At 39.4% G+C, this 25,084-nt stretch overlaps 1 protein-coding gene across 3 annotated transcripts in view; it reads right to left on the reverse strand.

The window, feature by feature from the left end:
* Nucleotides 1-25,084, reverse strand: part of ARFGEF3 (ARFGEF family member 3) — a 90,704-nt gene that overhangs the window by 25,701 nt on the left and 39,919 nt on the right. For 2 of the 3 annotated variants that reach the window (XM_027690000.1, XM_027689995.1), the window contains exons 6-18: nucleotides 21,347-21,469; nucleotides 19,731-19,773; nucleotides 18,634-18,712; nucleotides 17,208-17,312; nucleotides 14,263-14,587; nucleotides 12,753-12,865; nucleotides 11,128-12,038; nucleotides 6,523-6,689; nucleotides 4,285-4,450; nucleotides 2,796-2,903; nucleotides 2,311-2,526; nucleotides 1,942-2,052; nucleotides 430-580 (exon numbers count right to left, since the gene is read on the reverse strand). In XM_027690000.1, the coding sequence (XP_027545801.1) occupies nucleotides 430-580; nucleotides 1,942-2,052; nucleotides 2,311-2,526; nucleotides 2,796-2,903; nucleotides 4,285-4,450; nucleotides 6,523-6,689; nucleotides 11,128-12,038; nucleotides 12,753-12,865; nucleotides 14,263-14,587; nucleotides 17,208-17,312; nucleotides 18,634-18,712; nucleotides 19,731-19,773; nucleotides 21,347-21,469 (2,618 nt within the window). The remainder of the gene's footprint in view (nucleotides 1-429; nucleotides 581-1,941; nucleotides 2,053-2,310; nucleotides 2,527-2,795; nucleotides 2,904-4,284; nucleotides 4,451-6,522; nucleotides 6,690-11,127; nucleotides 12,039-12,752; nucleotides 12,866-14,262; nucleotides 14,588-17,207; nucleotides 17,313-18,633; nucleotides 18,713-19,730; nucleotides 19,774-21,346; nucleotides 21,470-25,084) is intronic. The other variant, XM_027690007.1, reaches the window with a different exon arrangement.

The raw sequence follows: 25,084 nt of genomic DNA on the forward strand, positions 1-25,084 counted from the left end.
ACTGACATGGAAACCTGCTGCCAGTTCACAGGCACTGATTTCTACATCTGAACCAGATACAATGCACAGGACATTTTCCTCAAACCACAAATAGACAATCTCTAACTCTCAGACCACACATAGATAACCCTTCTTCTTACATCCTTTGACCTCCCATGCGCCTACATAGCAAACAGTTTGGTGGAGGTGCCTTAAAAGCCCATTTAGGTTCCTGGGGCTGGTACAGTTTTCTGATAGCTTTGAAGTTTCTAAGTATTGATTTTTGTCTCTGAATAGCAGTGGAAAACTGCACCGTCTTATCTTTTAGAGGTGCTGGCAGTTAATTCAAACACAGAACATCCACAGAGTCTGTAAAGCCCTTTTTCTCAGTCAGTTATTTTCAGGCAACATAGTATAAATTCTGGTTATTTTGTGAAAGCTGGTAAGTACCTGAACACATGAGGCCAACAGTCTTGATTGTGGCTTCCCATCTCCAGACCCACATTAAGGACTGCATCCATACACAAAACATGAGCAGTGTGCAAGCAGACTCCCTGCATTTTCCCCATCTGCTCCAGTTTCTGCTCCACTTTCTGTTTCACTGCAGCATGGGAAAAAAAAATTTTCTCCAGTTTTTAAACAAACACTGCTGTGTATATAGAGTGATGGCAAAGTATTACAAACTGAAAGCTATAAAAACCATGGATTTAAACAAAAAACAAACCAGAGAAACTCATTTCTTCCTAATAAATTTAAGGCAGTTTTAAAATTAAAATCCCTTTTGACTGATCCTATATACAAGAAAAAAAAAACAATGCTAGATTGACACTCTCCACCCCCAAATTCACATCTTGTTGCCCACAGAACAGTTGCAGATAGCCTGTGATATTACATATTTCTCTTCAGAGACAGCTGGCTGGCTATTTACTTATTTTTAACAAAATCTTCTTTGCTATGGGAAAAAAAGCATTTGGGGATTTCATATCCATTCCCATACAAAAGTTTCACCAAAGAGTTTTTGTTAATGGATACTCTTTTCAAAGCAAAACTAATCTTGATCTGAACTACAAGCATTTGGACACATTTTTTTTCCTGAGAATCCTTGAAAAGCTTAGTTTTCATGCTGCATTAGAAAGGATCAAATTTTGAAGCTTTGCAAGCTTACACAGAACAGACCTGTTGGCCTCTGGCCACTGCTGCTGCCTCCTCTTTGCTTCAGCATGGCCTGGCCAATGCACTGCAGTCATATCTAGCAGAGCGATCAAAAGCTTGTTTTAGCTCAGGCTTTTTCAGTTTTGTTTTCTCTACTGAAACACCAAATTTAAGTGCCAAGCAGGGTCATTCGTGCAACACTGTGTTTTTTTATGGGCTTCTTGCCATTATAAATCAAGTGTAATCAGACAAACTTTATGTACTTCTCCAGTCATTGGAGACAACAATTGACTTTACTGACTTCCACTGAGTTTGAGGTGGTGGTATAGAGATGCAGAACTTTTTAGATGTTATAAAGATATATTTTTTATTCTATTTTCATTTAACATGATTCAGAAACGGTTTTAAATATCTGACAATCTGATGAAAGACAACCAAGGATGTATACACAGGACAGGGAGAAGGACACAAACTCAGCTTATATTACCACCCAAGACATAAAAAACCCCAAATAACTTGGTCTTTTGATGTTGTACTACTATCACAAGGCTTAAAAAGCACACATTAAAAAATGCTGTTGGCTTACCTGTTGTTCCACTGATTTCAGCTGCATTTTAAATATAATTAGTGGGACATAATGTTAAGAACCTAGGACAGCAGAACACGTACTGAAGACATACATCCCATATGCCTACAAGTGAGTGGTGCTCAGTGGAAGAATGACAGAGGGGAATGCCACTGTGTGGCAAAGTGCTTTCCAGTTGCACTTTTGCAGGCAATATTAGTTAGGTAATTTAATCACAGAGTTACCTTGAGCTATAGTATCACTAGGTTCTTGGATTTCTTTTTCCTCTTTCTCTTCTTGGACACAGGAGGCAGCAGCCATTTGGGCAAGAGCAGATGCACAATTAGCAGCAACTCCTGTAAAGCAACAACACAATTACCGTTTGACCAACATTTCCTCTCCAGTCCCATGCAAACTCAACAAGAGACAGTGTTAAGGAAAGTCGGGTGGCTATATCTACGCTGCAGGGCAGATGCACTCTATGTGGATTGCCACAATCCATGTTCCTATCCAAAACTGGAACTGCATGCTGCATTTTTCTCTCCCAAAATCCTTCTAGGAAAGTTACCATCCTATTTTATGAGTCTATCAGGGCATCCCACATGCAACAGTACCTAGAGCACAGCTCAGCCGGGCTGCCCTCCTCAGTCCATCTAGGCTCATGCAGATGGAGTCCTTCTCCTTTTGGTTCTGCTCCTTGGCTCCTTCTGCTCCCAAGATGAAGGCCAGCCCCTTGGAGCTGCCTGCCATGCGGCCGGTCAGTGGGGTGGACAAAGTGTCAATCAAGTTCTTCCAACAGCCGATTAAAAGGTATCGGGCAAAAGCAACTCCTGGAGTGGGAAAAGCATTACTACTACTACTGGAAAATTGAGTAGTAGTAACTACTACAACTGCACATAACAGCAGCTTTATCATCAGTGGTAAAAAACCAAGTCACATTTGTCTTTTGCACACTGAACGAGTAGTTCATGTACAATGTACTGATATACTTCCCTCAGCCCTTAAATTGTTATTCTACACAATTTATCCGAATATACTTTTGGTATATAACAACCCACTGCTGGTAGACACACTTGCACTTATAGTACAGTCTTAATACCTGCAACAACAGAATCGTCTGTCTTCCGGTTTTGGGAAAGAGGAGATTGAGCTGAAGCTGATGCCATCAATTGGCCACCAATTGCACTGCTTCCCAAGCCATCGATGTCTGCCAGAACATTAAAAAACATCAGATTACTCTTTGACACACAGATGGTACAAGGAAAGTATCTCCTACTGGCTCTTTGTTCAAGTAAGTGCTATCACTCCTGACTTCTCAGGCTTTTTAATTACTCTTTCTGGCAGCTTACTGAAGCCTTGGCATAAACATGATCTGTGGCATCTTATGCTTTGCCCATAATAACCAGTGTTTTGTTGAAGAGGGGAAATATCCCACTCTCAAAAGCTGCCCCTCACCACCCTGTTCCCCAAGTTGCACAATGAACAGAACTCCCAGTAAAGATATAATGATATTTCTTACAGTTGAGAATTTACCACACACTTAAATCTCTGCATTTCTTAGTATAAAATTTTAAATCTTGCTAAATCCTGTATCTAGATGTTCCCAAACCTCAGTCTGAGTCCTCAAGATGCACTGGAATCCTGTGTCTTAAAAGCAATTTTTAGGAGACCTGTGTAGGTTTAATTTCAACAACAGAAATACAACCCTTTCTCCAACACAATAAAAGATCAGCTTTTCACAGAGAGTTTAATGTCAGGGACACCAGGCTGATTTCTAGCAGCCCCTTTTCCACACACTTCATGGCTATCGTTTTTCCGAAGTGTTTCTTTCAGCTTTTTAGCTCAATAGCTAAAAGTAACACTGAGCTCAGTACAATCAGCAAAAAACTTCCAGAGCAGTGCCCTTTGATTACCAGTTAATGGCTCAGTTGAAGCCAGGGTTCTCCCTGCATATACTGGTTTAATTACATACACATTAAAGCACACAGTGCATTTTATATCAATACAATATCATAGCCATCCTGCTGTCTTTCAACTGATACAATTTGATTTTTTTCCTTCAAAAGAACCTAAGGATTGTTTTTAAGCATTTGTTAGAGGTGCTCCAGGTTTTCAGTTTCTCTGTAGTGCCATTTGGCATATCCCTGGCATAGAACAAATCTGAACCAAGGGGAGTCCAATCTGTGGAAGGCTTTCAGGATCAGATGCCACTATTTATATTTGTACTGCACCACAGGCACACTGAAATGGTTTTGCTATGACATCAAGAAAACAGCAGCCTTATTGCTTATCATTAAGTCTACCAGAACTGAAGCTGACAGAAATAAGAGATGTTTTGATTCAATGAACAAAACTACTCTCCCTGTCTCCCATAGACAGGTTTGATTTTTTTAAACCCACACTTCAAAAGCATTCTGATGATCCAAACCAAACATTTAAGTACTTGCCACAGCTAAGTCTGGTTCCTTCTCTACTGACAACTTCCTGAAACACCACATTTTGTATGTAATGCAATGAAGCAGTGTGTCATTGCAGCTTGTTTTAGATGTGTTTTGAAGTTAGCCTTGCCACCATAACATAGTACTGACCAGTCAGCATGCTGATAAGTGGAAGACTGTGCTCCTCAGGGCTTCCCCAGTATCCGGCTTCCCCCAGCATGTTCCTTTCTAGCACCTGGTGGTACAGTTCTTCAACCCAGGCCTGGGAAAATACCATCAACACTCCACTGGACTGGACCTGCTTCATGAACTCCTTCTGCAGAGAACCATAAAAGCCAGATGTAAGACAACAGTAAGCCCTACAACATGAGCCTCAGTCGCCAAATCTGCTCTGAGTAAGGGACTGCAGGAGTAGATATGAAGTTATGCAAAGATAAGAATTAACTGAGGATTGAAATAATGTAATTGTTAAGGTTGGAAAATATCTTTAATATCATCAAGTCAAACTGTCAACCCAGCACCACACAATGTTCACCACTAAACCATATGCTCAAGTGACATACACACACACTTTTTGAACACTTTCAGGGATGGTGAATTTACCACTTCCCTGGGCAGTCTGTTCCAGTGTTTTGAAACCCTTTCCATGCAAAAATTTTCCTAGTATCTAGTCTAACCCTCCTCTGCCACAACTTGAGGCCATTTCCTCTCATCCTGTTACTTGTTACCTGGGAGAAGAAACTGATCCCCACCCCACTACAACCTCCTTTCAGGTAGTTGTAGAGAACGATAAGGTCCCCTTGAGCCTCCTTTTCCCCAGACTAAACAACTCCAGCTCCCTCAGCCACTCCTCATACAACTTACTCTCTGGACCCTTCACCAGCTCCACTGTCCTTCTCCAGACATGCACCAGCACCTCAATGTCTTTCCTGAAGTGTGGGGCCCAAAACTGAACACAACACTCGAGGTGCAGCCTCATCAGTGCCGAGTACAGGGGGACAATCACTTCCCTGGTCCTGCTGGCCCCACTATTTCTGATACAGGCCAGGATGCCATTGGCCTTCTTGGCCACCTGGGCACACTGCTGGCTCATGATCAGCCAGCTGTGAACCAGCACCCCCAGGTCCTTTTCTGCCAGGGAGTTTTCCAGCCACTCTTCCCCAAGCCTGTAGTGCTGCACAGGGTTGTTGTGACCCAAGGGCAGGATCTGGCACTTTTCTTTATTGAACCTCACACAGTTGGCCTTGACTCATTGATCCAGCCTGTCCAGATCCTCCTGTATGTGTCTCTACAGTGGAGAATGACAGGAACAAGGAGCTCTCCCTTTTCCTATCGCAGTTAATGCAAATCATAATGACAGTTCTTGCACAGTGACAATGGGACATGCTGATCTCTCACTATTTTCACAAGGTAGGAGTAGGATCTCAAATCCAACAAAAAGAGGTTGTGGCACCTAACTCTGCCTGTCCAGCAATTGGGCCCTTCTGCATGAACAGCCATCACAGATGAACTGGTGTCCAATTATACATCAGAATGACCTCCAAAAATACTTTGGTCACGCTCAGGCCTACTGTGCACAGTGATGCCCCTAGAGAATGTTCTGAGCCACAGATTTGCACTTGCAGCAGCTGCAGAACATACCAGAACTAAGGATGATGTTAAACTCCATTTGTTTTTGAGATGATCTAGATTATAAATTCTTACACTGGAAGCTCAGCAATAATGATACATTTTGACATAATTTTTTTTGTTGTAGTTGCATATATCACAATTTTTTTTCTTTTTAAGAAAACTCTGAAACAACTTCTCTTGGGCAACTTAGTTGAAAAACATAGATTCATATTTAATAACTCGCGCAGGCTTCAAAACAATTTTTAAAAAGCCCAAGAAGCTGAGGAATTTGAGGTGCCACGAAAATAATAATTTCACAATATTAAAATCTAGTTATTTTCCACTTTAACTTCTCATGTCTTCAACTACGGAAATACAAATCAAGCATTAAGCAACAAATTTGTCATCAGGCTCAAAAGTAGTTGCAAGATGAAGGTATGTTTATGCCCATTATCAGGAGACAATACTTGCTATATCACATGATGCCAAGGAAGATCTATTCTGAAAACAGTCTGTCCATCAAAATGACTGCAACTTTAATGACAATCAGTAAGCAGCATTCATTCCCCCCAAATTACAGAGAAGCTGTGTAACTCAAATGCACGACATTTATCATGCAAGATTCATAAGCAGTCTGGAGACCACTTCATTTGCAATTACTATTTCTTCACTTAGCAAGCAGCCTGAAGGCTTTATGTGTGGGCTGGCTTATGTAAAGGGAAGAAAAATAAATTTTCATTTTTTTTTTTAACAGTTTTCCCATATTCCCCAACTCACCAGCAAGACAGGGGCTTGGGCAGGCTTCTTCCTGTAGTAATCTGAGTTGGCCAATTTTAGGTTAAGCAGCAGAATGTAGTGTGATACCACATAGAGACTGTCTGCATTCATCAGGGTCTGGAAGTTGAAACTTAGGTTTCCCTCAAATCCTGGTGAGTGCATCATACCTAACAAAAATATCATGTGAGCTCTCAGATTTTACACAGATTTTTCCTGAAAAAAAATATCAGAAATTATTCCTAGCATTTTGGCAGCAATAGATGGCTAGAATAGTTAATGAGTCATCAGTAAAAATTACTAAATGTACTAGAACAGGGAACAGAAAAATAAGTGGTTCATCTAGAATGCAGTGCTACAAGACAAACTGAACACTCCAGTCACAGTCCAGCAAAGCAACATGCTAAATTTGAAATACTCAAGGAGCAGCACCATTCATTGGGATGACTGCCAGGTACAAAGTAAAGGGCAGGATACATCTGCAATGCCAACTGGAAAGGTGAGGTGTGAAGGGGCAGACACAAGGCCTGTGTACTTAACAGAATATTTTACCAAATGGTGCTAATGAGGTTAACAGCCCTTTTAACCCCCCAGTACATCTGTTCTGGCTAAATCAGTAGTTAGATGGGGACTGGAGTGCTCAGCACCTTGCAATCAGGCTGTAATCATCATTCTCTCCATGGCCTAGAGGTATGTGGACAAATACCTGGGGCCAAGCTGGCTGGAACTTGTTACAACTCCAAGCCCTACTTAGTTCATACAAGACCTACTTTGTAAATGGCTGAGCACTTTCAGTTCTGCCAGACCAAGAAGCCACCTATAAGCACTCAGTAGTCCTGAAAACACTACTGGTATGAAACAACAGCCTACAACCATGTGGCACAATCCCTTCTTCCCATGGATGGTACATACATTCTCCTCTGAGTTAGCTGACCTACTGGTAGAAAAACATAAATCAAGTATGAGCAACACCTAATTGAATCTCCATGATCTATAACTTGAGCCACGAAAAAACAAGAAATATTAGGTCCCCCCACATGACTCACAGTATTTCATGGTTTTCACATCAACTGTGAAATCCATTCATATAATTTCAATTAGTGAAGATCAAGGAGTAAGCTTTATCCTAGAGGAACGTTTGAAATGAAACAAAAAACAGCTTCCAAGGTTAGTTACATTATGAAGCAAAGCTGTGTCATTTGTTAACTGCTGCAGTGGTTAACCATGAATATACTCCTCCCACCATAAAGCTCACACCTCTTCTTAGACAAAATACAACAAACCATTAACATTAAAAAAAAAATCCACACACAGAAAAGAAGCAAATGTTTTTCTTGCCTCGTGAGGGTTTGAAAGCTCTGTGCTGCTGCCTTCTCGGACTTTCCACTGTCGTCACTTTGGGGGCGTGGATAAGGTGAGTAACTGTTTGAGGGTGGATTTAGAAAGAGAGTAACTGTTCCAGGGTGGGTCTAAAAGATGAATAGCTGTTCAAGGGAGGAACCTTTGTGGAAGAGGAGTGATAGGGCTGGCTACAAACCATACCCACACAGGCTGTACTTGGGGTAGATTTCTCATGGTGAACATTAACAGAGAATCTGTTTCAACCACGTGCTTGAAAGTAGCCTGTGAGTAGCTCTAGTGATTTCATCGCTCAAGGCAAAGATGAATCTTAATACTTTGTTGGATGGAGGATCATGATATTGATGTGGCTAACTTATCTCTCATTGATTTGATGTCTTATCTTTAAGACTAGAATCTGCTAGAGTAATAAAAACCTCAAGGCAGAGAGGTATGTAAAAGAAAAAAAACCACAAAAAGCCCACTCTACTTTGCATTAAAATATTTTAAAAATTGTGCAACAATACAAGACTACAATTAAAAAGGAAGGTGTAGAACTGCACAGAAAAGCGGATACTACATAGCAGTAGCATCAAAAAGTGCTTAGGAAAAATATGATCCCCAATTTCCTCTAAAATATGGGGAAATAAACTGCATTTAAGAGATTCTGAGATCTCAAAAGCAGAAGATCAGCTGATGTTACCAACAGAAACCTTGCCTCTAAAGACTATGGAATCAAAATTGAAAAGACTGAAAAGACGTGCTAACGTATTCCTAAGGTGTTAATTTAGGAGTTAACCAGCTTACTTGCAAATCTTAATTTCACTATAACTCTGTTTAGCTGACTTCACTTTTTCAATGCTTATAGACCCATGGCAGTGCCTCAAATTCCTACCTCCTTTCATTGCTTTTCAATCCTATGAAAACATACTAATATTGCAATGCTATCTAAGAACCTAGTTTGTAAGAAAGACTACTAAATCATATTTTTCCCCCAAACTGTAAGAGAAATTGGGAAATGAAATAAAGCAGTTAAATAAGGTCTCCCAGAAACACAAAAATATTGCTTCTGTTCTGACTGGTCTCAGAACTGCACCTGCTTCTTTTCTCAACTTGAATTTTAAGAAATATTCAAATTTCCTAATGTATTCTTCAAGAATTACACATGAATAGATGTTGTATACACAATGAATAGGATCAGTCCCTCTAACTTCATCACCTAAAATTTGTGCCTTGAATTGCTGGTGCTAACAAAGGACTCCTGAAAAAGGACCTCAACGTTGCTTATAGAGGCAGATCAGGTAGGTGGAAGCTCTCCAAGAAGTGTTCCTACCCCCTGATGTTTGTTTCAACTTTAGTAAGTCTCTCTCTCTAACAGGCCTTCAAACTCATGGTTCTCTCACATACACAGGAACACAAGTTCTCGCCTTAAGAGGACTGATGGACATTTGCTTAAGATCTGATGTACAAGTTAAAGTACTGTTTCAGCTGGATTGAGTCTCATTCCAGGTATCCAACTGAAACATGAACCACACAGATCTTATGAGAGCACAAAAGTACAACTCTGCCTCAGCCACATCTCCATGAAAACACCAGGATACCTCTTCTAGGATGTCTTAATACAGTAACTTGCTGCTCTACTTTTCCATGATTCCTTAATGAGTGGCATCTTCTAAGAGTACTTCACTAAATCCATGTGGAGACATGGTGTACATTTTTAAAGTACAGATTTAGCCACGCGTGGCTTTCTTGGGAAAGTGAAAGGTCTCTCTCAACAGTCTAAGTCCAAGACTAGGTATCTTTTTAAGAGATATGTACAAACCACAAATTATGGATTTAACGCAGAAATTGATTTATATTCTTCCATCTTTCTCACTATAATAATCATAATGGTATTAATGCCAGCAAAAAAACCTACGTTTAGCCTTAAAAATCTGGAAGTCTCCTAGGTCCACATCTTCCAATGCTTTAAAACACTCTAAATTAAAGACTTAACAGACAAAACAGAAAAGAAACAGTATACTCATTCATGCATGAGGGAACAGGTGCACAAAAGTTTGAGATAGAGGTCTAGCACTGGTCTTTCAGTATAAACTCAAGATCACTCTTTTTCAGGTAAAAGAAATCCCCATGACAGAAAGGGCACTCTTGATTGCCGCAATTAGGAAAGTAACATTATTGCCTCCTTTAGGGTATTTCCTTTCTATAATACAAAATGGCTAATGTTTCTTAAGAATACCATCTGCCATCTTCCTGAATTAGAGCTTAATTGGGCAGCATTTAAGCAGGATATCGGGAATATCAGCTTATTTGCCCAGCTTCATATATAAATTTTGCTGTATGATGATGGGAGGCAGCCCTTCTGACTCTGTATGAGTTTAATGTGAGGGAGCACAAATGAATGAAGCAATGATTAGGAGAGGAGCAATAGGAATGGCAATTGCGGTAAAGTAAGTCAAAGAAACAGAGAAATATATTTTAGCAAACATTTCCACTTTGGCCACTGTCAGGAGAGCAAAATGCTTCTAAATATATATATTTACACACACTTTAAATATACTATCAACAGGACAAACTAGCCTTTACATGACTTTTTTCTGTTTGTTTGACAAGTCAAGATCCCAAAGGTTCTAACCATGAAAGAACTGAAGGTATTTAAACTCTTAAAGGCAAGATCTTAATTTTTCACTTTATCTGGGCTTTGAGCTTTGCATTTCCTGTTGTATTAGACAACAACATTAAGAAAAACAGAAGAGTGAAGAATAGTGCCTCTCCTCTTTTCCTATCCTTTCAAGAGCTTACTCCTGTAGAATTGTTATCACTTTTTTTGTGAGGCTGGCATTATTAACAGTAATGCAGTGATGTACTGAGGTACTTAAATCTCATTCAAAACAGGTGATGGTATTCCCCACATCCCTTTCACGCTAAAGGGCAACCCCAACCTCTTTAACAACAGCATGTGCAAATCTTCTCAACAGATATTTACAGAGCTGGGAAGAGGTATTTTACTACAGAAAATTTCATTTCTTTATTGAGGATGTAATCCAGAGCCTGTTAAGAGTCAATGGATTGACCTCACTTTGAATCAGTGCCTGCATATTCAATTTACTTTGCCCTAAATTAAGTGTGTTGCTGTGAAGGAATGTATTCTGTAAAGCCCAAACCTCCTTATTCTGGATATTCTCCGAAGATGAAATCCTACAGGAGACTCTGTGTACAGTGCTGTCAGAGTGTGCATGCTGGTTAGACAGTAAGTATTTGCTTGCAAACCTGAGCAGAATGTTGAAGAGAAGCTCTGCAGTGCTCCATCCACTTCTTCTATGCTGGGAAGAGCTATAAGCCGAGGAAGGAGAGCTTCAAGTGACTGGATAAACAGCCGTGCGCTGTGTTGGTCTGCTTCTTGGCTTTTCAGCAATTTCAGAGAGAGAGCAGCAGTACGTAAGGACCTGTGACCTGGACAATCACGTGGTGTTTGCTCCTCATCAGCCAGGGAGCAATTGTCAGAGCCTATGTCTGAGACATCAGACCTGCCTGAATCCTTTTCTGCTGCCATGGAATACTGATCACATGAATCAAACTCAGTCCTAGAAAGGTCCTGGTCATCTACACTGAAGTTACTTTCACTGTATCTGGATCCATAGGACCGGGTCTTGCAATCAACTGATAAGAAATTAGTTATATCTGGATAGACTATGGTGTGGCTTCTTTGAACAACATCTGGCTGGTCAATGGTTTCTGACTCTGGTTCTCTGTAATGAATCTCTTTGCTTTCATGTCCAGCTGGAGACGGCAGTGAGTTTTTTTGACTTTCTGGATTATCCTCTGGAGTCGTCTGTCCCATATCCCCTTCCAAAGTAGTCTGACCAGTGTCTGTGGTAACACTAATGCTAATATCAGGACTCTTCTCATTTCCTGATTCCCAGGCAGGATTTTCTGAGGACAGGATGCGCCTCTGCCACCTGAAGTCAGCATCATTGATCTCCATGGAGTCCCTGCTCGTCTCAGTCCCATCCTTCAATTCTTCTAAGCGCTGGAGCAGCAGCTGGACCTGTTCTTCACTAAGACCTCTCCCTTGGCTCAGTTCATCTAATGCTCCAAGCAGGGCAAAGACGCAGGACACGGAAGCATAACATGCTTCAATACCACCTTTGATGCACGCTTCCGTCATCCCGTCCATGATACTGCAATCAATACAGAGTTCATTTAAGTGATGCAACACCTATAAGGAGCACATCCCTGTCATTCAACACCATCCCTCCATAACCAGGAAAAAAAATGAAGTGAACTTATAGGACTACTCCCAAGAAAGACAACCAGTATTAAAACAAACATTCTGTAAAGGGAGTGCCAACCAGGGAAACAGTTACTGTGCATTTATACCAACATGCACAGCATGTTCTCCCTTACAGACAAGCACTTAAACTGCAAAAAAAATTTCAGCACCCAAATGAACTAAATTTAAAGCAATCTATGTCCTGAAAATGATTTTGTCTACAAGATATGATCTTTACAAGAGCTGACTACCCTTCTTGCTCAATCTGACAATGTTTAAATTTTTTATGATCCCCTTTGACTTCATCTTGGAAATGTACCTCTAAATAAACACATGGTTATTTCATTGCAAGTTTAGGGACCCATAGCCAAAAATTTCCAGCTGTAAAACAACATATTTGGGTATTTTTAAAAACTCCACAAGGTAGTTATCTATGCCTTTACAAATAGGCCGAGTGATGACAAACCAGTAAGAGCTTTTACCCCTTTTCCATTTTCACAGCTTATTTAACCAGGGAGATACCCTGGCTCATATTGGGTATGCTCCTGAAGGTACAACTGTTTAAGTGTCCTGTGTGCACAGGTTTAAGAGAGAAGAGGCTACGGGAGGAAACAAAGCATACAGCTTGAGAAGATCCAGATGGGACTTCCTTTTAGAAATAGACCTCTTCTTGGATTCTGACTCAGAAGAGCAGGGCCCTGCCAAATCACAAAGCTGACGAGGACTGCCAAGTATCTGAAAGGAAAGGAAACAGAAGTAAGTAGAGGATTATCTAAGCATTATTTAAATACAATAAGTAAGTCATAATTCTATCAAGCCTTAAACCTGAGGTAGCAGTGCTGCAACTTCTCACAGCAAAGGAAAGCAGCACACTGATGTTCTATTTATTAAAGCTACGGTTCCTGTTTTTAAAAGCAGAAAAGCAAACAGAGAAGAGCAGAATATTCAGCAAGAATCACATACAGAATGCTCTTCAGTGCTTTAGATTTTTGACTGAATATGTTTCAATTGATATTGCACACAAGAGAATTTTTATGCCTAAATAAATATTTTGCACTATAGCTTATACCAAAGAGAACCTTTCTCTTCAGTCACCTAGTTACAAAATTATAGAGTCATGCAAAGATAGGCATTCCTTCAGACTCAACCTGCTGGGTAGCACCTTGTTAATGCCCACCATGAAATACAAGGAGAAGGCATTACAAACGAGCACATATTAATAAGCCCAAAGAGGCAACAGATACATCCTGCAGGAAACAACATTAGACTAAGCTTTTCCTAAAACTTCAGTTATCATCTTGCTACTATTTAGAACTAGAGAAAGACAAATGAAAGGATGACTGCTAGTTCAGACAACCGAGTGGGTGGCTGTGTGGTGTTAAGAGAGATCTTCAGAAACAGAACAGCCTAGGTATGCAGAAGCTAGAAGAAAAACTCTCTAAGAGATACCACTGTTCCCACAAATTATGTAAGTTGCCTTGTGTTACACAACATGAGAAGAAAGCTCCCATGTGGAATGGAAGAGTCCATGATTTTAGCTGGTGCTCAAACAAGTCTCACTGTGCTCCAGTTCTAGTGCTCTCAGAGGCATTGGGCAAGAGGCCAGAAAGGACTGGTCTTGAAATGGCTGCTTAAGCCATTAGCAGCTTCCTTGTGGCTATTCAGAAAATGCTCAAAGAAATTGTAGTTCAAAAAAATGGCAAGTAATCAAAGCATATATTCACCTTAATGCCTGGAAACTACACTGTGAGAATGAATGTTTCCTTCTAGCAAGAGCAGAGAGTGGGGAAAGATGCCAAAGAAGCTGCGAACTGGTTCATTATACTCTATCTCACCCAAAAGAGCAGTCATGACTCAGCAATAGGATCTGCTCCCTGCAGTACCACAGCACAAACACTGACAGAGTTGCCACAGTAACTTGCGTTATGGAGAAAAATAGAGCTATTATGGTTTCATAAAACTAAAGATATTTGTCAGAGTGGTGTTGATGTAACAGCTCTGCTCAGAAAGGACAATTTCAACATCCCTAGGTGGGAAGGTTTGAAATGGATTGGTATACACATATCAGCAACATTACTCTTAAATAAACATTTTGCTTTACCTGCCTGGACTTGCACACGTGATTATCCTACCTCTTTCATAATTTTGATGGCTTCTACTCGATGTTGAGGTGGTGGGTAAAGCAAAATCCGGTGATATAGAGACTGTAGCACAGGCTTCATGGATTCCACAGACCCCATCAGTCGAACCAGTTCTGCTGCAATATAATATATGGTCCGTGCAACGGGCCCACTAAGGGCAGGTGCTGTGGAGGAACAACCCGAACCTCGGCCATGATCAGAGATCCCTGAGGAAGGTGAATCAGCCTCAAGACAGATGTTGCTGTGGGCAGAGGTGATAGTTTTGTCATGGATTGGATTTCCCAAGATTACTACTAGGGCTGGACACAGTTGCTTCCTGAGAAAGAGAAAAGCAGCAGATGGTAAACAGAAAAAAATAATCTCACAAGAACAGATTGAAAATAGCCCATGGTTAAATGAGATACACACTCTTGTTTTAATGATCAGTCAACAGCAGTGTTTAGATAGAACAACAAATTATGCCAGGCTTTTTTTATCTCCCAAGCATCAGCATGATAGTGCATATGGAAATACCTTTGGGTGCTTTAGAAACATGATTGCAAGGTAGAAATTCCAGGTTTCTACTGCTAAGTGTCTCTTCTTCAGTCCAACTCAGGAGCTTTAAAAAACCTGACCAAACAAGTACTAATCTATGTTAACTAGAATACCTAAATGTTCCACCACTGAACTGCACATGCATGTATTTTAGTAAGCACCCTCAGCTGTGAGACTGTTTTGCTGGCTTTTGAAAACACAATTAAAGCCATCCACAATAACTCAAAGTGTGCACAATGATTACTCATATGCCACTATACACTAAATAATCAACTGTCTTTCTGCATGAGCACTCATGTTAAGTGATTCAACACCAGCAGATCACTCTTCTTTGGCAGAGCCAAAGCCAACTCAGCACTTTCCTCCATTAGCTGTTACTTCAGCTTTGCACTCATGCACTTGACATTTTACTTCAGTCTGCAAGACCTTAATTTATGAAGCCAAGTGCTGCATTAGAATGAGTCCCAAACTTGGTTTTTACCCATGTCTCAGAGGTTCAAGCTAGTGCCTAGAGCAAGCACCCAATGACAGGTAACGATTCGTAAATATATCCTCACAGGTAAGTACGTTTTATTTTCTCAAGATTTTTATGCAGTCCAGAATTTTTGTTGCTTCTCTTAACATGATTGCTGAAGCAGCTTGGCTTCCTGAAGTCACAGAAAGAAAAACAGCTTTAATCAGAATCAGATAATGACTTTGAGTCTGCTTATTTATTTCTCCAACCAGGTACATTTCAAATCATATCAATTCACACTTATTGCTTAAAGAAATGTGCCTGTCTCAAAGTAGGTGTAATCACAGGTTGTAACACCAATATATTCCCCAAACATTTTAGTCCTATCAAAGTGTATCTGTATCAAACTATGGAGAACACTGTCAGAAGAACAGAGGTAAATCTTCTCTGCCTGCTCCCTTCTTTATCTTCTGTTGAGAACTGACTATAAAGCACCAGTCAGAGAGAAAGCTGTGTATGTGCGTTTAGGCAACAGCTCATATAAGAATAACAACAGCTACCAGTTGGGATCACAACTTCACCACATTGGTAATGTTTGGTATGTACTTATACTACTATATATTCAAAATGATGTTTGCAGTTTAAACCGTTTCATGTCTTCCTAGTGCTTTGGGTTTTTTTCCTCCCACTTAAGCAGGTAGCTGGAAGGATGCATATTCCTTGGCAGCAATGCAGATTAAAAAGTCCCTAAAGAAGCCCTGGTGGGTTGCCCTGAAGGTACATAGTTACAAACACCTGCAGATTTGCAGCATGAACTGGATCATCAAAATGATGCAGACTTAAAATAAAACAGGAAGTGTTTTCTTTTAACCAAGATCATTTCAGTGACCGTGCTTATACGATGGCCCCACAGTCAGTCACATAAGCATAAACAAAGGGTTGGGTGAAATTCAAAGGCAGAAACTTCTGAAGTGGATTTTTCACGAAAAAGAGAGTTCTGCTCTTACATTAGAGCTCTAAGAGGCCTCAGCACAGGGTCCCTGTGCAACACTGCCAAGTGTTATCAACCTGAAGACCTCCTAGTCCAGCAGTCACTGATGTTCCTGGGACAGCAAGGGAAGTTATGGGTGCCATTACACATTCCATCCTTAGAACTGGGCCCAGGTCAAACACTTCAGTTTCAAAAATTACACAGTAAAAGTACAAGAAACACATTTGCCATTAACAGTCACATATATCTTTCCTTAATACAATCACCTGACAAAGTCACAAGACGGGCATGGACTGCAAGGAACTGCATATTAGCTACATTCTTGCTTTATTACTATGACTCAATTATCCACAGGCTATAAAAACTCCACTATTTCAAATAAAAGAAGGAAAAGGATTATTTAAGGTGCTCTGAGGTGATGGTATCAAACAATTTAGAGGTAGATATGAACACTAAAGACATCAAGCCTTTCTGGTGAAGTGTATAAAAAAGAGAATTTCTTGATAAAAGGGGTAGCATCATGAAGACTATTTAGCCTCAGCCCGTACACAATGCAGGTCATAAGCATTTCTGGTCACCAGCCCATCATTTGACATTAATTTTGCTTATCTTCCTGTATTACTGCATCAGACCAGTAAGAATCTCTACAGGACACTCCTATGACAAGCAGAATATCCTTGTGTTTAATGCCACACACAAATCTAAACTACTGCAGAAAGCATAATAGATTTTCTGTTCTGGATAAATACACTGGACTTCACTACCAGGATTTAATGTGCTCGCTAAGCAGGAGGTCCTACCCAATCTTATATGAAGCACAGAAAGAACTGACAGTAGGTTAACATCAAGCTCTGCTCACATCTGGAGGCTTATTACAGGTTTGTTTGCATGGCTGGGGGAGAAGGTCCTTTTATATTTACAAACTTAGTATTTGCATTAGTCTTCAGATGTACTCACCATATTAGGTCAGTGAATCCTTTGTGCTGGCGCATGCTGGGAGAGAAGCTGTTTAACATGGAAAGGATGCACTCCAAGTAAAGAAGCTGAAGTTGCTGATTGTCACTGGCAAAAAGATCCCATTCACATCATATTAAAACAAAGATTATTTAATTTTCTAAAATAACTAAGTTCACTTGAAAATTATACCATACTTTACAGCATTTGATTTATTTTGCTTCTTTCTATCCATTTATAATGGTGTGATCACCATCATCCGATTTATTTTGTACTGACCACATGCAGTGATCTGCTACTTAAAAAAAAAATCTCAGTGAAAAAAAGAGGAAGAATAAAACAGAAGTAACTACTCAAATTCAATCTAAACTTGAGAAGGTAGAAAGCCTTAAACAGAGGAAAAGGAGACAATAGAAGATTTTGAACTTGGATAGTGTCTTCAGATAACCTGAAGCACATTTAGGCTGCTCTCTTCTGGTTATTTTTTCCTCTTTTCTTGGTGACAGCCACAATTGTCAGAAGTCAATGTCTACAGGCAGAAAGTTGCATGATAACATAGCTACCTTTCAGTGCCTTGCCAGTTACTCTGTCAGAACCATAAATATGAAGGAAACTTCATGAGAAAGAATACTAAAGAACCTGTGGATGCCTGGAACTGATACACTTCTTACAACGTGTCTTAATGCAGATCATCATCATCTTGCAGTTGACACTCGCATGGTTATCCACAGGGCATCCCTGCACTCCTGATTTTATTTTCCCATATGTTGATACTGATTAAATAATGCTAAGTAAGGCACTCTTCCCTTTCAAATCTTGCTGTAATTAGAGACACTTGTGGGAGGAAAGTCTATAGAAAAATTGCACACAGATGTCTGTGCTGTTTCTGGCTCTGTAAGTTCCTGAAAATTGTAGAGCATATAACACTCTATTACTGCCCATAACAACCCCATTTTAAAGTTCTGCTCGTGCATTTCCAAGTAAGTAGAGTGTATGATATTCCTAAATTTAAGGAATTCTTTGATAATGCTTGGATAAATGCTGCCTTTTTAAGAAGTACATATTCATTTGTTCTGAATATAGTTTCTGTTAGGTCTTTCCATGGCTCTTGTTATTCTTTCTATGACAGTTGCTTCCAGCCAGAAAACTTCTCCTTCGATAAGTATTTCGCTGCTGTATGGAAGTTCCTTACAGGTTAGACTTACTGGAAGCTTTTTAAAGTTGAACAGTGCACAAAGAATGCAAATTAACTCCTCATTTCAAGCAAGGATTAAATGAATGCATCATGAGCAATACTTTCTCTAGTAAACACTTCATTTAACCACAGCTTTGCTCCCTAATTCCAGAACTACAACAGTACAATCACATGTATCAATGAAACTCTCAAACTCCAGGTAATAAATTGAAATTATAAACTGAAATAACTCACTTTATGACAGCCTGGAGCTTCTCACAGAGCACAGTGAGGACAGATACAACATCATCACAAAGAGACTCCACTGAAGTACCTCCAAAAAGGACAAAGATCAGAGGCATTACATATGAGCTACTGGATTATAACCTCAATTCACTGCATGAACTTTCAGAGCTGGTCAGAGCTTCTGAACAAGGAGCAAGGCTACCAAAATTGACAGAGAAGATGCAGTAGGAAAAGTCCTAAATTAGAAAGTGATCTCCACAAAATGCAAAAGCAGCAGTATTAAATCCAGAGAGAGCATTGATTGCTTACATGCATTTACAGAAGATTAGCTGAAATCCAATTCAGATAATAGAATAAGTATACAATTAAATAATAAAAAAGGCTCCAGTATTTCTACGTGGCAGCCAATTGCTGTCTCTCTCCCTGCAGTTTGTCTCTCCTATACAGCTTCTGGTGTCTGACCAGGTTCTGATCTTAAAAGAAGATGCTTGTGCTCTTCAAAGATTTTAGCCTCCATTAACACAAGTTCTGCAGAAATCCTGTGAGAAGGTCAAAAGCAGGGATTATTTTTATCTATCAGAGAACATGTTGAAGGTTAAGGCAGAATGGGAGTAGAAAAACATTCTCCGGTAAAATAATTATTTGGCAAGTGTAAGCACACCTTCAATAGTGATGTGCTTTCAAAAGCGGCCATTATAAAAACAGTATCTTTGGCCTGAAATATAGTAACACAATCATTTACAGATTCCACATCCTACTCCATGAATCTCTTCCAATTTAGGAAGTAAAGCCACTTACTAAAACCTTCTCCAGAAGGAGAAACTCCTTAATTACAGAAGTTAGCATCTTGAAACAATAATTTATTACAATGTTGAATGCAATGCTGTTACCATGGTCCAAATGAAGACAGAATTGAAAATACCAGGAGCTAACAGGGCTGTCTTAGTTCTTACCACAGGTAACAGAGAGAACATCAAGCTACGGAGAAGGTACGAAAACCTGAAGGTGCAATTCCCATGACATCAAACTGCACTGTGTTGATGAAAGGAAAGTTAAGAATAAAGAAGCTGGAGTGTAAGGAGTCACTAAAAAAGTGTTACAAGTACCTTGACTCTTGAATTTTTGCAGGGTGTCAGGGTTTTCAATTGTCTGTTGAGGAAAGACAAAAGTGGTGTAATTGGTGCAAGGAGCAGAAAAACACCATAGAAGCAATACTTTGACAGCAGAGCTTTCTTAACAAATTCATGTCCTCTGTCTGTTCTGGGTTTTTTGTTTGTTAGGATTTCTTTAAGTGAAGCTTTTGTAAAATGTTTTTTAAAAATCCTTAAGATCTGTTTTAACAGTCATTTAGATTTAAGGAACTCCCATCTTATTGAGCTGAACCAGAATTTCTAACTTCTTAAGGGATTTCCTACACCTAAAACAACTTAGCAATAACTAGGCAGGTAAGTCTCATTGAAAATAACTGAGAGGAAATCATAGTTTAGGCTTCACAGAGTACTTAGAAACCAAAATCAATTGAGAATTAGAGAGTTTAGAACATTGGCATTGTTAAAGTTACAGTATCAACAGAATTAATGGCAGTCACAAAATGGAAATGACCTCTTACATCATGCAGTGTGGAATAGGATTCTTCCTATTAGTGCACAAAGGGGTCAAGCCAAATTCTTCTCTCAAGCATCAATAACAAACTGCCAGGAATTAAATGCAGCTCTCACATGCTTTTACCTAGTCCTCAGTTAAGAAAAGAAGACCCAAAAAGTAACAAAATTTGTAGACCCAAACTGAAGTTTCAAAACTACTGGTTGTATTTGTTTGTTTGGGGTTTTTGGTAAATATTTTGGCTAGTAAAATGAACCTACTTAGCTCAAACAGAAGACAGGTTTACTTAAACTGAACAATTCTGGTCTGCAGTTGCTCAGTAGGATAAAAGCAATCTAGTTTACTAATCCAAAATAGAAGGGATTGTCTTAACCCAAAACAGATGTAGAGGAAAATAATCTGCACAACTACAGTCCTTAAAATTTCCTAATACATAGAAACTGACTTATACAAATAGTACTTTTTTGACAATATGATATTAAGGAAAGCAGCACTAACGAATGTAAAAAGTCAATGTAAATCCATGTGTACCCAGAATATTTACAGTTTCACCAAAAATGTGCTGGGATTTCATTCAGAGAGCTCTTATGGATTCTAATAATGCAATAAATAGAATTATTTTTGTTTTGCTAACAACCAAGCTAAGAATTTCATGAGCTTAAAATTATCTTCTATAAAAAAAGCAGAAGAAAAACCTCAATTACACTTTCCTTAGTTGAGAATTTGTTTTCTTTATGTAAATATTTGTCATGCAAAAACTTTTAGCAGAAGGATTTCAATGAATCTTAGGAAAACAAGCAAAGAAAACAAAAGAATGAAAAAGGCTAAGGCAGCCTGACATCAGAACAAAGTCTCTTTTGTTTAATGGAAGGGGGGAAAAAATTTTAAAAAAATTAAAATCAGCCAACCAGAGCTGACAACGTGAGAGCTGAGTTTCCGATAGATTGCTCTGAGGCAGGCAGAGTCAGAGCCCAAAAAAAGCTTTTAAACAGGATTAATTGCAAAAGTGTCAAATAAAAGCCATAAGGCACAACAAGCCAGTACAACACACTGCATTCAGAGAAACAAAAAGGTATGCAGCCATGGACATGGAACCATTTGTTGATGCCAGAAGGCTCACCATGTTTTCTTGCTTTTGTCGTAACTGTAAAGTCAAGTCACTCAACATTTGGCTGAGGGTTGCCCGCACAGCGGTGTTAATGCTCCGCTGGTGACAGCTAGATACATATGTCTCAATGCAAACCTGATGAGGAAACAAGATAGTAGTACAAAGATATGAACTGTAACTTACCAGTAACACATTTTAGGAGGTATCGATACCAAGGTCTCTCGCATGCAGATAGTCAGCCTTCCTTACTATTGCTGTATTACCACATTAGAAGTTTTCAGCAGTATGAAAAACCAAGTAAGTAGTATCTAGAAGCAGCATGCAATTCATCAGTCTCACAGCTGCAAGAATGGTAGGGCAAAACTGGCAAAGTCTCCTGTCAAATACAAGTGATTTTGGCACTTGCCTTGCTCTGTAGATAATTCATTAAATGTGTATTTGATTGTTCATTTTTTGATACTTACTTGTAACTAGTCCCTGCAAGACTATGTCTGCAATGTAAATATCCACCAATTTTTCAAGTTTTCTTGAATACAAACTCAAATATCTTAAGTGATTCGAGACATCACACATGGAAGCTCTTGGCTTATTTTCCCTTTCTCAACTAAACAGAGAGAGAGCATCCTAGAGGTTTTCAAATGTATGTATGATGCTCATTATCTCATGCAAGAAACACTATGCAAATGACAACCTGAGACCGATTATCTTCTTTGACAACACAGTAGAATGGGTTAGTTGTATGCATTTGCAGTATATAAGGGACCAAACTGACAGAATGCCTCATTCTTATTGCCCTTTTTTGAGGTTCTAAGATCCCCCAGATATATAAAGGATTTTATTTAGTTTAAGGTCAGTGATGAAGACAGTCCTCTAAGTTAAAAAAAGGCCTGGACCAACTCTGCCCATCATTCAGCTATCACCTGAACTCCAGTGGACAAAAAAAACAAACCTAAAAGCCTGTTAACCATATACAGCCCTTTGCAGAGGCCAAACCATTCCAGTGCTGCTGAGATCATTCTTTCAAGCTGTAAGTTTTCTTCTAGAGTACCTGAATTAATTGATGAAATACCATTCTTAAAGGTAGGCTGACTTTCTGGAAAGAACATGGTTGATATCTCCTTCTTCTCTCCCCTCCCCATGTGAGCTAGTAAGCAGCAATACTGTCCACTTGAGCTCCAATCTTACAGAAGGCCTGAGCTCTAAATGGCTGAGCAAGGTACCTTTTGAAAAGTCATTGATGAAGAAGCATCAGTAAAAATGTGAGAGCTCAGGGCTCCAAAGAGGTGTGTAACAGACATTTTGATCATTTCATGCATTCGGGGACTTCCAGCTCTATGGCATGCAAAACACAACTAAGGGCAAAACACAGAAGGGTTAGCTAATGAAACACAACAGAGTCAAACAAAACAAACCTTCAAAAGGTACATGGGAGTAACAAATAAGCACATAAAAACAAGAAACAGCATGAACTAAATTTTCTTGCAGGTGTCTACGCAAGCATGGGAAGGTGCCCAGGGGAAGATTTAGTATATTTTTAATACTATTAATCTATTTTCAATACTATTAATACTTAAGCCACAAATTATAGTACTCTTTATGTTGGATGCTTTCTTAATTTGAAGCTGATAAGGTTCAGAAAGTTTTGGAATGCCATTATTTTGTACATGTGAATTGCAAATGATCAGGCAGTGCAAAATGGCTAGACTGTAGCTTTGTTTTTCAGAGAGAGTCCTCACAGAGTTCTATCAGTTACAAAGGCAGTACCTTTCCAGTTCTGCAGTGGCCCCACTTTGCTACAGAGTACAGGCTAGGAAAAGGGACTAAGGGACTGACTTGGAAAGAAATGTCAAATAGCATGGGCACTGGAACAGAAAGCTCCTTTTGCCACTTTTCCCTTTGAGCAAGTCAGAAGGTTAACCAAATGCTAAACTGAGAAATTATTTTCTGTTTCCTACTGCTTATGCATTGCAGAATTCAGATACAAAGGCATAGTGATTCCAGCTGTTAAAGTCTTTGCCTTACCTAAAACCTGGGCAGGAAGAACCATGTACGTGCCTGGTAGGATTTGCTATTTAGAATGACCTAGGCATTCACTGAGGCAGTATTTTCTCAAGGACTGTGGGGAAAATAACTGTACCTCCAAACACTCCAAACAGAAACATGTACACTCTGTATTACAGCTTGTTCCAATTCACTGAAGGAAATGAGTTTTGTTTACTTTGTGGCACACCTCATCTGCCTGCTGTTGAGCTCTTGTTCACCATAACAGAAAAGAACCATCACTGTGCTAATTTGTATCAGTACACTAGCTAAGGTTTTTAAGAGCCAGGATAGCCTTTGGGAGTGAAAGTGCAACTACCAAGAACAGCAGTGTTTAATGTCTATCTTTGAGAGACAACTGCCATTTTCCAGGATGCTTTTTATGAATAACAGCCCTGTTATTATCCAAATTTACACAGAGAACAGAAAATATGATTTCTGATACAGCTTATAACACACAGAACATGTCTGATTGACCGTTTCCCCCCAGTCTTAGGCAGTGCTCTTAAAGATTGAAATCTGAAGGGTTTAGAGTCAACAAATACTTTTCCCAGGAAGTACTTCGTTTAAGCTAGAGCTCTTTACCTACAGCAAAGAGACGCACTAAGCTGCATTCATCAACTTTTGCCTTGCATGTTAGAAAGTCCACTGAGAAAAACTGCAGTAGGGGAAACAATCTGTTTTCTTCAGTTTAGGACAGTGGCATAAAGAGGGTTTAGTAGAACTTAAAAAACTGTGACTTGCTTTAAACACCAATTCAGTTCATCCTTGCTGCAGCATCATAGGCATATCTTACTGTCTCACCTAGCCCAAGGAGAAACCAAAGCTGTGCTAATCCGGAACAATTACTACCTTTTTTTCTCCTGTATATGTCATATACATGAACTGTGGACTTTTAAAGCCCATTTGTTACAAAATAGACGCTGTTTTCTTCAGTTTCTGGTTATCTCTACAGTCCCATTCTCAGCTTCCTGTAGAACAATGCAAGGTCAATTTTATTCTTAAACTTGGAACGTACTGTAATATCCAGGTAAATTGAGCTACTTTCACATGGGAGTTTTCTTTTTTTACAAAAGTCTCACCCACAATAACAAAAACCTGAGAAGGAACAAGTCTCTATATGTCTACAGACACCTGGAGTATAGGACACATATATAATCTTTACATTTTTTCATGGGGATTTCCTCTGCCCATACCATGTTAACAATATAATTTTATAATACGTTCTGCACACAACAGTGTGTGCTGCGCAGGAGGAGTAAGCATTCCTGAGCATCTTCTCTAACCTGAACAAAAAACACCATGGCTTGCTACAAAATGTACTAAAAATATCACCCACGTATAAAAGCTTACTTAATATACCTGCAGGTATGTTTTTCTACAACAAAAGATCCTACACAATTTAATTCAGACTAAAATCTAAAGGAATAAAGGGAGTACAGTGACTAATGGCATCATACATCTAGAGGCATGCTTAAATCTTTTACTTAGACGTTTTAGGAAAAAGATAGACACAAGGCTAACAAGACACACTGAGGCACTTCTGCTAACATGACACACTATGGTTTATACACCTCTCTTGAGGAAACTTCATTAGTTTTAGACTTGAAGTAAGTAAGAAATCAGCACAGTGCTGTTTTATAAAGAAGAAAAGCAAAGTAAAGTAAATACGAGTAGTAAATGTGCAACACTGTAATATACAATTATGGG

This window comes from Neopelma chrysocephalum, unplaced genomic scaffold (assembly GCF_003984885.1).
Source record: "Neopelma chrysocephalum unplaced genomic scaffold, ASM398488v2 Primary Assembly neopelma1_23, whole genome shotgun sequence".
In the NCBI taxonomy this organism is placed as follows: Eukaryota; Metazoa; Chordata; class Aves; order Passeriformes; family Pipridae; genus Neopelma; species Neopelma chrysocephalum.